The 15,783-nt window shown below is 40.3% G+C and overlaps 1 protein-coding gene across 1 annotated transcript in view; it reads right to left on the bottom strand.

Moving 5' to 3' along the window:
* MEGF11 (multiple EGF like domains 11) overlaps positions 1-15,783 on the bottom strand; it is a 202,619-nt gene that overhangs the window by 165,044 nt on the left and 21,792 nt on the right. Inside the window, exon 5 of the mRNA XM_013128970.3 lies at positions 10,637-10,729. Within this exon, the coding sequence (XP_012984424.2) occupies positions 10,637-10,729 (93 nt within the window). The remainder of the gene's footprint in view (positions 1-10,636; positions 10,730-15,783) is intronic.

Here is a 15,783-nt window from a genome sequence, read left to right as displayed (position 1 = left end):
TGAAGGTGTAAAGTATTCTCATGAGTACAGCAATACAAGTGACCTTTTGACTGCAGAAATTTTCCTTAATGTGCACAATTTGTGGTATTTCACTGCACATTTTTGTCAGTAACAGAATAAAACCTCACTGTTGAAAATTGCACTTTCTTTGCCTGCTCTATACTTCCAGGGCAAGAAAAGGCAGTTTTGGCAATTGAATGGACTATAACTTCTAGCATCCCACTTCAGTACATTGTGTTTAAACATTAAGTAATGTTTATTGAAGCTATAGTCCCGATGACTACTAGAGAATAGATGTTTACATCCCTTCATAAACACTTAAACAGGTTTCTTTTCCAGTACCAAAAAAGAAAAATGCCACTTTAACCAGAACACTTCACTTCTAAATCCCTTTTCTGGCAGGTTAAGGCCATCAGTTTGCAAGAATTAGGTTCTGTCTCTCTTTACTTAATTGTTTGCATGACAAAAAGCATCTCAGCTTTCCCCATTTGAGTCAATTCCTGACAGGTTGAGTTTTCCCTTGCCTTTACCATTGCCAGTCCCTTTGTCCTCGCACATTCACTGTAATCTGCAATGATGCCCTGGCTGTGATGTTTCCCACCATCATCCTATCTCCTTTCTTTCCACTTACTTTCTTATTTGGACAAAACCTGTAATTTGTATTGAGTAGAACCAGCCAGTAACCGTCTGCTCATGAAATTCTTGGTGCCTCACATGCAACATAACATTCATTTTGCAAAACATCTGAATTCAGCTGTTCATTGTCTCAAGCCCAGCTATCTGCCCACTAAGCTCCTTTCCTATCCCCCGCTGCTTCTGGCTGAAGTCTCACCTTGCTTATTTTTCCCCAAGAAATTCCTTCTTTGTCATGTCTCAACCTTTCTTTTCCACTGCCTTCTATTCCATGCTCCCATGCACATCACCTTCCCCCTGCTCCTCTTCGATTTGGCCTCTCTTCAAAACTACATGCATGTAAGCGGTGGTTATGCTACAAGCAGCCCCTCTGGAGGGTCAGGTGGGATGCTAGCACACCATCTGCTCATTTATTTCCTTTGGTCACAACATCTTGCCTCATTTTGTGTGCTTTTCCTTACAGATAACCATAGCCCCTCTATGCTCCCTGCCAAAGCTAGATTAGCAGTGAGAGCAAAACGCTCACCTGTGAGCAGTAGTGGGAAGACTTTGATCTGCCAAAGCCTGGATGACAAAGCCCGGTCAGATACGCACTTGTTACGTCCTCTGCTATTTCATTATTTCTCTTCACATCACTAAGGCAGACAAGCAGTCAACAAACATTCATTTCATTGGGGAAACAAAATAACTGCTCCTGTGGCAAACCCTTTTTCAGTGCTTTTTAAGGACTACAAATAGAATATCAATGGAGGGGTCGAGGAGGCATTTTTGTGAGTGTAATTTAGGAGAACAGGACTTCTCAGAGCAAGTTCTGAACATGTTTCACTTCTAAAGGATGCTGTCACACTTACAATAGCACAAACAATGGTAAAACAAAGGAAACTCTCTGAAACTTTCTCATTTTACACATAGAGATTTAAGGTCATCATGTCTTTATCTTGGTACTGAGAAGATACTAGAAATGCAAGTGATTGTAAGTCTGTAGTAAAAAGAAACTCCAAAGAAAATGTTTATCTAATTTTTACCTGTACATTGGCACATTTATCTCTAGGCTTTGCTCTTATTCTTACACAAATATATTATTGACATGGAAATATCTTTTAAAGCCATAAATAACAGAATTATTCCATTGGGCAATGGAATAGACTGGCATTATCTTTCCCTCATTTTAAACTGTCGTGTTGCATCACTTCTGCAGATCTGATCATACATCTCTAAAGTTAGTAAAGCTGCCTCCAGGCTGTGTTTTAAAAGCAACCCACCCAAGACCCGAAGGCCAGCAGCACATTACAGCTACATTCATCTTTAGCAAAGATATTAATTGGTGGTTGATTTCTCACCAACACCACTTGCAGCCTGCCCTCCTTTTCCAGCTCTGTGAGGGGCTCAGTAAATCCACATGAGAAATATATTCAGCTCCCATGGGAATCAAAAAGAAATAAGGACTACCCACCTTGTGGGGGTTTATTTAAGATCACACAAAATCAGGGTGAGGTCAGGGGAGAAACTTTAGCATGGAACCTTTGCCTTTAGCAAAGGCACTGCCTATACTAACTCCCAGGTCATGGAGCAGGCATAGAAAAGGAGGGGACACAAACAATACAGACCTCACTTTTGGAAAGCTGGTCAGTACAGCAGCCAAAGTATAGCTGAAATACACTCAGCTGCATCCTTTGAAATCAAGTATTTCAGTATCTTTGCATGTGGATGCTGGATCTTACAGCTAAACAAGACAATCACTAACAGAGAAAGCTGAAGATCTATGTGCTTCCTGCCTGCAGTCTTCCCTCCTATGCTTGGCCATACTCACCCATGCTGTTTGAATGAATTCTACTGACTCTGCCTCAGCTCTCAGATACCACTACACAAGGTTTGTATCTAACATAGGGTGATGAATGAGTGCTATTTTCTAGCACATTTTACCTGCTGGAGATCTGAAGTCAATTTCAATTCTTATTTCTGAATGAAACCTTTTGTTCCCATTTTGATTTCATCATTTAAAGGCTGCCTAGGTCTTGCACCTAGGAGCAACAGCATCTTCTGAAAACTCCCGAGACCATGGAGTGGGTCCTTCTCAGCTGTAGAACACAGCTTTGGAGACAATTTCTTAACCCAGAAGACATCAGAGCAGGCCTGAGGCTCCTTCAGGCTCAGAAGCTGTGGCCTCAGCCTGCCAGAGCTCCCATGGTATATTCTGATACCTAAGTGCTGGACAGTGAGCTGAGCTCTGATCTCTCCAAGCATTCCTTAAGTACCTCATGACAGCTAACACAGAGACAAGTGGTTAAGAAGCTTTCCCAAGGACCACTATACCTTTTTTTCTGCCTGTTAGTAAGCAAAAACCCCAGGAATACCTTTGAGTGGGTGTCCACAGCTGAGATTTTTGCCTGTACTTTGGGAGAGGGAATTCTACTCTTTTCTCCAAGTGACAGCTCTTTAGTGTCCAGGCCATAAAATTATACCAATGGTACTTCTAAACTGATCTAAAGTCTGTTCATTTGTGTAGTGCACATTTAAAGCCACGTTATTGTAAGATGCTCCAGCAATGAAATTTAGCATCAGCAATTCAGTTCATTAAAAAGGGTATTTTAGTAGGTTCTTTCTTTTATAGCTATTACCATGTCTAAAGTGAGAGAAACCTCAGTCAGATTAATAAAACTAACAACTTGTCACAATACACTGCCATTCTATGAAGTCTCCTCTGCTCTCACCAGTTCAGCAGCCTAGGAAAGATGTATAGGAGCCAAATTCCCCCTTGCAGAACCACACAACACCTGGACAGGAATGCATATAGCCCATTCAGGACTAGTAACCATGGTTTCATGTACTGAAAATTACCCTTAAAGTGTAAAGTTTTAGTCAACCACCAAGCCATTCCCCAGATAAGAGAATAGTTGCATGATAAAGTTCACTTCCAGATGTGGCAGGGGTTCTCAGAGTACAATGGGGCTCTGCTTCGGGAGGGCAACTATTCTGTTCAGTTACAATCACCTCTTCAATTGTCTTGCTTTGGTAGAGAGCTTCCATGTATATCCTTGTTTGCTCCCGAAGGTTCACACCCACTTCTCTTATCTGAAATCTAAATGTCTTTTTGCACTCCCTTTCTTCTTTGGAGAAAGGCTCCAAAATCATGTTGCTGCCTTAGGCCAATATAGAAGACAAACTCTTAGCATGCAGTAGCCTCATCAGCAACTGCTTTGAGTACAAAAGGGAAGCATGGTTTTAACAGATTACCTGAATTCTATGCAAATATTCACTCCAGTACATAACTCATTATAAGTTTATCTCTTAAACCAAAGCAGCCAAACACGCAAAAAACTGGATGCTTTAACAGAGATGATTGTGATAATATTGTAATAATTACACACAATTGTGCAGACTTATCCTAATAACATTACACCTTTTTCCTTTTTTAATCTTTATTAGACAGCTGAATGCCTTTTACACTACAAACCTAAGCTATTTTCTTAGCACATCTCTATCTTCTGGTACTCATCTATGTGGCAGGTCAAAAAGTCATCTCTGTCTAGGAGTAAGGGGTATGTTCAGACCCCTGACCTGTATATTGTGCTCAGCTCAGCAGGAGACCTGGCACTGGGCTGGAACTTCTCTTTCCTGATGAGCTAACAGTGAGGTTAGTTCACTGAAAGAAAAACCTACCATTGCTCAGCCTGGATGAGTCTCAGTAACTCTTGGTCCCTAAATGAGATCCTCATCAGTGTAATTTCCTGTCCCATCCTCCCCCCACCCCCAATCTCATAAGTTCCAATTTCAATAATGACTTAAGCTTTTATCTAACTTAGGTTAGTCATTATTGACTTTCGAAGGTCTATTCACACACATGCAGTACACTGCTAGATCAAGCCTTATGAGCAATGGAACACGCTGGAAGACAGAACTCCAGGGACTGAAGCAGCCAGTCAGGGCAGCTCAATAGAGTCTTCAAAGCCATTCAAAAGAGGCATCTCAAAGGAGGGCTGAGACTGCTGGGAGGAAATGATCTGCCACTACCTCAAGCTTTAGATGTAACCAGCTGATTTAAGTCCTTTCCCACACTCCAGCAGGGAAGATGAAGGCAACAAGTAAAGGGACACAGGGTGTTGAATTCCTATTTTCCACTTACTTTGGTACACAGGTTAGAATAACTGGCACCTGATCTACTGATCATCAATGAATCACACAGAAGTAGTATAAAAAGCATTTTTTTCTCAAAGTAAATCTTGGATCTACTTTTTCTCTTCCAGAATCAGCTGTTGCCCTTTGGCCCTGATTACTGGAGGAAAAAGCCAAGGCTCATCTCTCCCATAAGCTCTCAGCACCTCCAAAGCAGTTAACTTAGAGAACCTTAGAGGATACAATCATATCTCTCATAGAGCAAGGAGAAACCAACACAAAAAAATGGAGTAGATACTAACAGCTTTAGCAAGAGACAAAATATTCCCACCAAATGAAAAATGATGGATTAGCCCAGCTTAATGCAGCCAAATTATCTGTGTAAAAATACATACAGGACATGCTGCTGTGCTAGTAACTGCACTGAACAGCAGCTTGTGTTTACATTTCTATTCCCTGGATACAGGCTGTCCTGCGTAGGCTGGGCCCATGAAGATGGGCTGTGCCAGAGACTGCTGAACACATGCAACCTGGGCACGCCAGCCCAGGAGCGTGGGCCCAACATCCAGCAGAGGCAAAAATTAAACACAAGCTGTTTACCTGATTGCACCAGCTCCGCAGGGATTGAAGGGAGATGGGTGTTTCTCAAGTTTAAGGAAGAGCAAATGGTTGGAACTGAAAGACAGAGAAATCTATTCCACTCTGTAATTGCTACAGAAAGATCTTTGTATGAGCCTCACTGGAACTTGGGTTTATACATTTGCATGTCTTTGCACAATGTAGCTGTCACTGAGTCTGCAAATCACACTAAAATTAAGCTGCAATTTGAGCTTGGGTTAAATGAAAAGCGTATTGAAACTTTAGTCCAGGTGCTATAGATAAGGAATTCTGTTTCAGCAAAAGCAATAATTAAATCTGGATCCCAGTGGAAGTTTCACAACTTTAAACAACTTTAGAAACTGCACCTGAACTCAGCAGCTGGAATGACAAATGAAAAACTTTGGCTTTCATGGAAACAGGAACACTGTACCCAGTTCTGTCACCTCATCTGGCAGACACTTCAGTACAAACCCACAGCACAGACAAATTCCCACACAAGAAACAGGGACAGATGTCCTTCAGGGACAGGCTCTGAATCAAACTCATTGCCCACTAACAGTTTAGGACAGCTGAGGTCTACCATCTTTGCATCTTTTTGATGCCTTAGTGGTTTCCCAGTCAGCCCTATCCTAAAAACCTGAGCATAGAAAATCAATGATTCCAGCAGATCAGTCCCTGATATCAGGCTGAATTTTGTTTGAGCCTGTATCCACAAACCAGGAATCTCTCCTTTGAGCTTCATTTCTGTTTCATTTTAAGAATGTGAAGCCAAAATCAAGCCCCAAAACACCACAGACTCACTTTAAAATACTCTGGTTTTCTCCTGAGATACCTGCCATTGCTTTCATAGCTTGCTGAGCGATCCCCTGTCAGATTTAGCAGTACCTGCAGTCCTCATTCATCACAAATCTTGGAACTGAAGCACTCCAGCTGCTCCAGGGCTATACCCTTAAATGTGATCTTACTGTGATGTTAGACTTTGCTGTTGTCATGACCTTGGCTATTTTTGACAAAGAGATAAAGATGAAATAGGCTCTTGCTCATAATGACAGTTTGTACAAAACATCCTTTCCAAAGAAGACTGTGTTATCTGTATATGTACATTACTGCCCAGCCTATGCCTGGCTGCAATGCTGTAATCAGGGGACATAGCATGAAGGAAGATGGTTTGGCGTTGTTATGCCAACACCTCCTTAAGTACGCTTTAGACAAGGACTCTATTTTCTCCCCATCCCAACAGCAAAGCAAACATTTTGAAACCCACTTTATTTTTCCATTCTAATCTCTGTGTTTGCTTCCTCTGAAATTTCTCAGACTGACACGCACAATTTTGGAAGGTTCTTGCTTTTAATTCAGGCCTCTTGCTCTGAATTTTCTTTTTCCTACCTCTTGTCCACTGCTTTGCGAATCCCTTATTAACCAGAAAGATTTCTGTGATCTTCTCTGCAGTGAAGAGTGCTCATGAAACTCAAAATGGTCTCCAGTGATACTACCTGATGGGTTTTCACATTTTGCATGAAAATCACCTTATCCCTTAGGGGCCTGATGAAAGAGATACTCGTTTAGATTTCACTGAGATCTTTTGAGCTGTTTCTTCTAAACTGACTCAGCAACCTCTTAAACACCTGCTTAATTTAAAGCAGATGACAAGCCCTACTTGTGTGTCAACTTAAGGATCTGCTTAAGTGCTTTGCTGGATTGGGGCCTAATGGCGTGCAGATACAGATGGCTGTTATCAAGACCCAGAAGAGGCCAGGTAACCACCAACAGTCAATTATATCCCTAGCAGAACTTCAAGGCAGTACATCATACTGTTTGAAGTTAATTGTTTTGAAATAATTGGACAGGTGAGCAGGTAAGTTCACAAAGAGCATTTGCAATTTCTCTTTGTATTTAAAACACCACAACAGTGCAGACTGCATGGACAAAATGGGAATGATGTTATCAAAACAAGTTAAAAAGGAAGGGAAAAGGTATGGGTTTGTTTTTTTCCTAAAAACTTTTCCTTTTCATTTCTAGCATCATTAAACCCTTGAAAACATTTTATTTGGGAGCTTCTTTAGTTAATATCTCATTACTTCTCTTTTTATTGTTATGGTAATCAAGCCTTAAAATATTGCAGCTTTATAGTATGAAATCAAGGCTAAGCCTGTGGGCATCGACAGATGTACCACAGCATGCAGTAAAACACAGGTACAGAGGCATGCAGAGCTGAATATGGCACAGGGCTTTTTTATAATTGTTTAGTAATTCATCTGAAGTTATTTTAACCTTGACAACAGCTGAACTCTAACATGTACCACAGTCACTGGAAAGTTGTTCCTAACAGCAAGCCACATTGTCTTACAAGATGAGTTTTAGGAAAGCATGAAAGAAAGTCTGAGAATGAGAATTAAGGTGTTTGGATGCCTTTCAGCCTGTAGCTGTAACTATTCACAACATTCAACTCAGTATATTCTAGCCAAGGGAGAATGGTAGCACTGGGAAACTGTGTTTGACACCAGAATCTTGCCTCCAGTTGGAAATCTGTGCTTGGGGGCAGAATTCAGACCCTCTCCTGGCAAATTACACACCAAAAATAGAAGCACTGGGGTCTGACTTCTGGTTTCAAGTGACATGTGGACCTTGTGCTGGTGCTCTGCTTGTGGTTGAATTTCACCCGTCAAACCAAATGAAAGTTATCTAGATAACTTTTGGAAAGTTCTGATGGTTTTGTCTGCAGGGTGCTGAAATACAACCTCAGAAAGAGTGAGTGTCCCTAGATCTTTCCCAAATGACAGCAGACAACCCCCAGTGTCAGGTCCACTTCTCAGCACTGTTTGCAAGAGAGAACATTCAGGAAAAAACTGCAGCTCCTGGGAGATTTTGTAAATTTAAAGGGAGTGTTTGGGCAAGCAATCCCCTTCCCAGTACAAGAGTTTCAAACAGACAACATTAAAAGCAGTATGCCTGAGACTTAATAAAATCACTGATACTGAGGAGCATCTCAGAGAGTTCTGTAGCCTCAGCAGGAGCTGGGTGGCATTTGGACATCAACAGCTTCAGTTTACCCACAGCACAGCTCTACAGCACCTCTCATAAACATCCAGCAACTGACATTTGTCACTGCAAACACGTAACCTTCATAGCAGGCACCCAATAGTACTGAAGGAAGAGGAAAAACACAGGCACAGGTATTACATTGTTCCAGAAGAAGTGAAAAATGTTTCCCACATTGTTACTGAATGACAGTAAAACACAACTCAATATGTGGATTATCAACATGTCTGAAAAACCTGAGGCAAAGGCTCTCAGCTTCTCTCCCAGTAACAACACACTGCATTCAGCTGATATCTGTTCTATACCTTCTAATTTAAACTAAGTCTCCCAACAAGAAGGAGGCCAGTCATCCAGCTTTCTAGCATCAAGCATAAAGGTGTGCAGCTCTCAGCTGCAGCAGAAGCCAGTTCTGTTGGCCATTCACACTTATGGGCATTCCATCAAACAGTGCTTGTCGGATCAGACCTTAGGACAAGCATATGTCTTATATAGCATATAACAGCACATAACAAATGGAATGGAAGACAATGGCCACTACAGGCCAGCAAACACACTAATTACATTAATAAAAATGAAAGCTTAAATTTTGAAGCTAATCTTGGGCTATCATTTATAAAAGTTAACAGGGCATATTTAATTTAGGAATTGGCTAACGCTTCTCTTGCCACTGCTGAAACCTCATAAATGAAATATACTGGATTGCTGCCCAGTGCGGAAATAAAAGTTATGAATAATGTTTCTATCTCAATCATTGTCAGTGCTTTAATATTCCTAATTACTTTAAAAAGCTAAATATTCAATATAGGAAAAACCTTCTTTTTCTTTTTATCTTCACTTTCAAGTTACTGCAATTTAATAAGAGTCACTGGGTAGTTTTAGTCCATGAGACCATTCTGAGCTTTGACATCTTATCCTTTCCTCTTCATATTTACCAAGAATGGAGTGCTGTTACTCTACCTGTGTACATAAATGTATGCATCTGTATGGTATGGCCATGTTGTCACAGCCTTTTTTTACTATTAGAATTTGTAACTTCTCTAAGTGCACTGTACAAATACCCACTGGCTCTCAGGTTAAATATATCTACTACTAAAAATAACCAAAGGATAAAATGAGTTCCTGAGATCCTATGTAATATTTTACAAGTTTTCTTTTTTAAAATATCATCATAGTCAATAGGCAATGCTGCCCAATTTTCCCCTTGTCTACATTGCCAGGTAATCCCAAAAGGTTGCTTCAAACCCCAAAGGCTGGCCTTTCTTTCTGCCCTTCTTCCCTTCTTCCTCCCTATTGTCTTTTCTGCTCCGAGGGCAGCAAAGCTGCAGACAAGCTACCAATGACTTGGCCAGAGAAGAGTCTGTCCCATTGACTTGAGCCTCTGGAGGTGTTCATCCCCTGTCATATTCAAGTCCTATTCCCTTCTAATGCCTCCCTTTATAGATCCCTTTTGTTATCTTTTTGCCTGGTAATGATGTCGCTTTCTTAAGATCCCAATCAATTTTGGAGAAAGGCAGGAAGTAAAAGCGAAATGAAATGTTCATTCAGTAAATGACTCACAGCATCTTTCTTGATGCAGTTTTATTTACTTCCCTGACACACAAACAGCCTTCATTTAACAAGTTTATTTCCGTTACATCAATAAGGTATTGGGCCTGTGTTGCACAACATCTTTGATGTTTGCACTGGGAAGAGCACTGCCTGCTTCATTCCAGCAGGAACTAACCACAGAGACTTAAACTTATCATTACCAATTAAGACTTTGACATACACAGCTTCACCAGCTGAACGAATGGAAAGCCTTAAGTGTGAATTAATTTCCTAGCCAAAGGTGCCAAACTCCTACCTCTAGCATTTCCCTAACTTCTGCAGTATGGATAATTTAAGTTATAGGTTTCAAGTCAGAAGGGAAAATCTGGGCTGCATGAAAAGTCAATGGCAAAACTCCCACTGGCTTCAACAGGACAAGGATTCTGTCTAAAGACAGTGCTTTCCAAACGACTCCAAGTACTCCACACAGTATTTAATGAAGAATGTGTTGTATTAAAGGTTTAAGAGAGCAAAAAGATCATAATAGAGCTATATGATCTGTATTGGTATCCTAATAACAGGAGTGAAAGCATTAAGAGCATCAACAGACAGCCTTCATTTTTCCACTTAAAGCATCCAAGTTCTAAGGCTACTGCATTATTTAAAGTCTTTTTCTTTCCCAGCAGCATATATCTTCACCACATGATTGTAAATCTTTACTCACCACTAGAGCAATCAGTACCTCCCCATCCTGGTTCACAGTGACAAGTGTCAGGAGAGACACATCTTCCATGCACACACTCCTCTGTGCAGAGCGCTGTTTGGAAGAAACAAAGCACAGCATTGTAAACATAGTAAGTGGTTGGTAACCATACACTTAACTATGCCTCAGAGAGCAATCTTTTGTTTAAAAACATTAAACAAAGCAAACACACACAAAAGAATTACTTGCAAGATTTAATTAATACAAAGTGACCGAAATAAAGTGTAGGTTTCTTGGCAGCAATAACTCATCTGTCACTTCAGCCCTTCCAATGAAAACCTCTAACACCAGAAATTACTTTGGTTGGCAGTTTTGCTTCGTAATAAAATTTTTACTAAACTGACACTTATTATTATTATATTACAGAATATCAGCTTCTTGTACTGCACTCAAGTTGCTACTTTTCATAAGATAAAATGGAGCTCAGCTTTGAAAGTATATTATGATCCAAAATAGATTTGTAAGAATATAGCTCAAGGAAATCATTTCACCACACGATGCAGTAGTTGTAAGTGCAGCCTTGTCTTTTCAAGGTCACCAGTTTTCCATAACTACAGTGTTCTGTATCTTATTTGTCCACTTTGGATTATTGAATGCTCAGTATCCTCAAGGTTCAGACTATGAAAAACTGGTTGGTTTTACTGTCTCCCTTGCCAGTTGCCTAGAGATATACACAGGAGAATCTTCTTTTCCTCTCATTGAGCAGCAACAGCTCATAGTTTTAAGACTTCTCCTGTGCTGTTGCAACATCTTAGTTCCCAGTGTATGCTGGTATGCCCATCACATACAAAAAAACCTGGACAAAAACCACTTTAAAGGCTGAACTTTATTGCTTACTACCTTGTTTCCATTTTGCCACCTAGGACATTGCCAAAAACTCAGCATGTCAGTGATTCAAACTGGATGGTTAAATTGAAACATACAATTTCCATCTAGACTAACATGCAGGAGTTATTAATAAATATGATGTAGTGGCAATGAGATCACTATATTAAAATATATACACACAAACATAGATATCATACATATGACTTATTTCATATATAACCTATGTTTTTTATCCTGTGTTTTCTGATATATCCGATGGGAAATGTGAGCATTGTGCTTCCTTAACCAGGAACTGGCTGAAGCCAGACTACAAAATACTTACACCAAGACAAAGATTAATTCATTTCTGTCTAAAATGAGGCCAGTAAAGCTGATTTGGGAAGTAGCTTTGTGTTGCTGTACTGAAAACCCAGCTGCACTACCCAGTTCAAACCTCCTGGAAGTTGCACTGGTCCTATGTACGAAACACCCTGTTAGATCCAGGTCCCTCATATTCCACAGTGTCTTGATCATTTGAACAATACCTGATGTGTTTGACATTCTGTTTGGGCTACCAGATCAGATCACACCTTGAATCCATGCTTATGCTGGCATCAAAGCTGATGGGAACATTCTGCTGCCTATTCTGAGTTTAGGTCATCACACCAACCCACTGAGCTATTCATGATGTATTTAAATCCCACTTTAAATCACAAGAGAACTTTCAATAATCCTATGGGACAAATCTTCCTCCTTTTTATCCATCAAATCACATGAGACCAGTGATCAGAATGTTGTCTCATTAGGACGACTCCAAGATCTTTCTAGATTAGTCATTTCCTTCCTAGGTTTGCTGCATGTCAAAAAGGCAATTTATCCTTATTTCATATCTTGTGTTTAGATAGCATTGCAGAGGGCATGAAATATTGATAGCTAATTCTCCAGTCACTAATTGTTCTCATCTTTTGGGCATTTATTTTACTTGAGTTAGAGTTTCTGAAGATATGAGGCATCCTCATCTACAGCTGTAGGATGGAATTAAAAATGGGATACTCGATAAGCAGGACTTTAAAGTAAAGAAATCCACATCTTCATGCAACCATTTTAAAATGGCTGGTTATCCAGAACAAGTCCTCATAAAGAACAGCCACATACATTTAGGTTGTTATTAAAACTGAAGTGTGCTGAAAGATACACAGCATGCTGGGATAGAGATACTTTGAAAACTGTGCCCTCTATAGCTGTATCTGAGAATACAGTTCTCATTGATGTCACTTACAGACTAGTTTTACAAGAAGTACAGAAATCAACACTGAGGTTTTCCTGTTGCCTGTGTGGACAATTACAATAATAAGTCTTCCTATATGTAAAATGTGCAACTTGTTATTCTTTTAACCAGGCCAGGTTCTCAGCTCAAGGCAGAGGGCATTGTCTGTGAGCAAGAAGGTTGATGGCGACTGTTTCTTCGCTCTTCCAAGTAACAAAACTCCTGCTCATTATTGCTATATATGTATTTAGTTTAGCCACACAAACATATTACACCTTAACTATGTTAACATAAATATGACAACTAATTAAACTATTTAATAAAGTTCACTTAATCACCCAGCTCTGCACAGAAGTGCTGCTATCTGTAGTAATGCTCCAACCCCTTGAGACATGTGCTATGTGAGACTTGCAAGCAAGGCTCAAGATAGTATTCCTCATTCTAAAGCAATCATAGAATCACAGAATGGTTTCAGTTGGAAGGGACCTCAAAGCACAGCACATTCCAACCCGGTCTTGAACACTGCCAAGGATGGGGCAGCCACAGCTTCTCTTGGACACCCTATGGCAGCACCTCAGCACCCTCCCAGGGAAGAGCTTCTGCCTAAGAGCTCATCTAAATCTACCCACTTCAGTTTAAAGCCACTCCCCCTTGTCCTATGAGTGATAGGAAAGACACAAGTACTGTAGAGGACTGCATCTTTGGGTTTAGGTGCTTTAGGTGTTATAAGTCCCACATAGCTGCAGATGACAATGTTTAATGAGCAATTAAAGAGTTAAGTACAGTAAAGACACTCCTTGGAACTGTGAGTTCTCTCATCTCTGTTTATAAAATTGCTAAAAGCAAGGTAAAATGAAATAAAGCAGCTATAAGCTCACTAGCAAATAGTCATTTAAAGTTGTGAAATTACACAGGACTAATCTTATACATCTGGTTCGCAGAAATCCCCCCTTTTTGAAAGGGGATGCTCTGATATAACCCATTTTATCTGAAGAAGCAAATAAGCAGACTCCTGCACTGTCTGATTCCACTCAGGCCTGTAAAGGTCCATATAAAGGTCATATTAGGGTAAAACTCTGAAGTTTTACCATAGCAAATAAAATTGTGAATCTCCCCTATTAAAGGGAAGTCTTGCCTTGCCCTAATCTTTAGAGTTTAAATTAATTTTTCATTCTATTAACATTCAACATAATAGGATACAAAGGTCCCTAAGGCATTCTTCATAATATACTTTGTACAGTGGTTTGCAAATGATCTTACTAGTTAATGGAACTATAAAAATTACTTGCACATAAAGGTCAAGAAAAATAAAGATAAGTACATACTTTCTGACACTGTCCTGTTCAACACTCGGCTAAAGGCCCCTGGAGTAAAGAAAACTTGTACTAATGCAGGGAGTAGAATTCCTCCTAGTATAATAAACCCAAGCAATTCAACCTTTGGAATTCCAGACTTTTTATGTCTGCATTTTCCCTTGACCAATTCTCTTGAACAACCAAGCACCTCATTGATCACTTTATTATTAGCATTCTTGGCATGAGTTGAAGATCAGCTTGTAGTTTGATGCAGGCTGGTAATAAAATGACCTACATCACAGCCCTGCCAAAATGCCATCTTAGTAGGGACGCATTGAGCATGAGTTATTTGGCCATACTCAAGGTTACACAACAACTGCTCCTTAGCATGGAATACAGTCAACAAAAGGGTGCTGCAACGATTCATTTGATGCTTATCAATTCTTTTATAATTACAAACAGTGGGGGTTTTTTTTAAGTATAAGGTCAATCCTCAGGGAAATAGACCTAAAAATTAAACTCCTCACACCTGAAATGACTGCATAGATTTCTCTAACACTAGCACTTATTTTTTAATTGTTGTCCTGAAGTTGAATTCAGGTGCACTAAATGGGCTGTCTGTTTCTCTTATCTACAAAGGGATGAAATAGCCAGGATATGGCTGTTGAGGAGTACACTGCTAAGTGGAGCAGACTCTTCTGGAGATACTTTCATTGCAGAGTTACTTCAGCTGAGAGGCACCAAAGTTGGATTATCTCTGTTCTCCTTGGTGCTGCATTCCTGTGTGTGGACCCAAACTAGAACTTTGCAGGGTTTACTCTGCTCATCCCCATGTTATCAACCCATTGACTTCTTGTGCTTCATTACACAATGTAAGTAACACATGCACCAGTTACCTTCTCAACCTGTTTCCTAGAGATAAAATGCATTTGGAGAAGTTTCATTCTGTGGGAATAAGTCTGGACTGACCCCTGTGTGTTGTGCTTGCGATGGAATGTGGTGACATTTGCAGCGGTGAAACTGGAAGAGATCACACCCAGCACATCCCATCTCTTTCCCACCTCAGCTGGTGGAACTCTGTGGTGCTAGACAAAGAAAATATCTTGGAAACAAAGAGCAGTATGAAGTCTAAAGGAAGCCAGCGCAGAAAGCAGGACACCAGCTTCATGAACTGCTCTCATTCATAGCAGTGTGATCTGCTGAAGAGACATGCTGGAGCGTTCCGTAGTAGCTGGAGTTCCCTGGGCGCTGCGGGCTTTCTGCCCAGGGATTGTAATGCAGCCAGGAGGTGACAGAGAGCATAAATAAATGTAGATACATTATAATAATGGAAAACATTGCTAAACAAAGATAGCAATGCTACTATGTGAGAGCATCCTACACAGAATGAATGGGTCTGTTGTGACTGCACACATGGCACAAGGATATCGTCCTCAGACTGCATGTTCTTCCAAATCCTTTCCTTTTTCTGCCCTCCCTTAAGCAGTCTTTGCCTGTATTTCTTCACTATACACTGATCTCACCCAAACTCTGATAAATATCATTTGTTTGCTGTGAGCCAAAGGTAGTCCTGTGTTTTTTTTGTTACATTGCTAGTACTCTAATTTCAGGTCATCTAATCAGTTTGCCCCATGCTTGCGACACGGTGTAACTGAAACGAGGACAAGCTTGATAGTGTTGGACTATACAGAGCAGAAGATTAATAGAAAAAGTGATGTTTTCCTTCACCATTTCATATG

The sequence above is a fragment of the Melopsittacus undulatus genome, chromosome 9, assembly GCF_012275295.1.
Source record: "Melopsittacus undulatus isolate bMelUnd1 chromosome 9, bMelUnd1.mat.Z, whole genome shotgun sequence".
Classification (NCBI taxonomy): Eukaryota; Metazoa; Chordata; class Aves; order Psittaciformes; family Psittaculidae; genus Melopsittacus; species Melopsittacus undulatus.
Note: the sequence above shows the minus strand (reverse complement) of the source record. Positions and strands in the feature narration are given on the sequence as shown.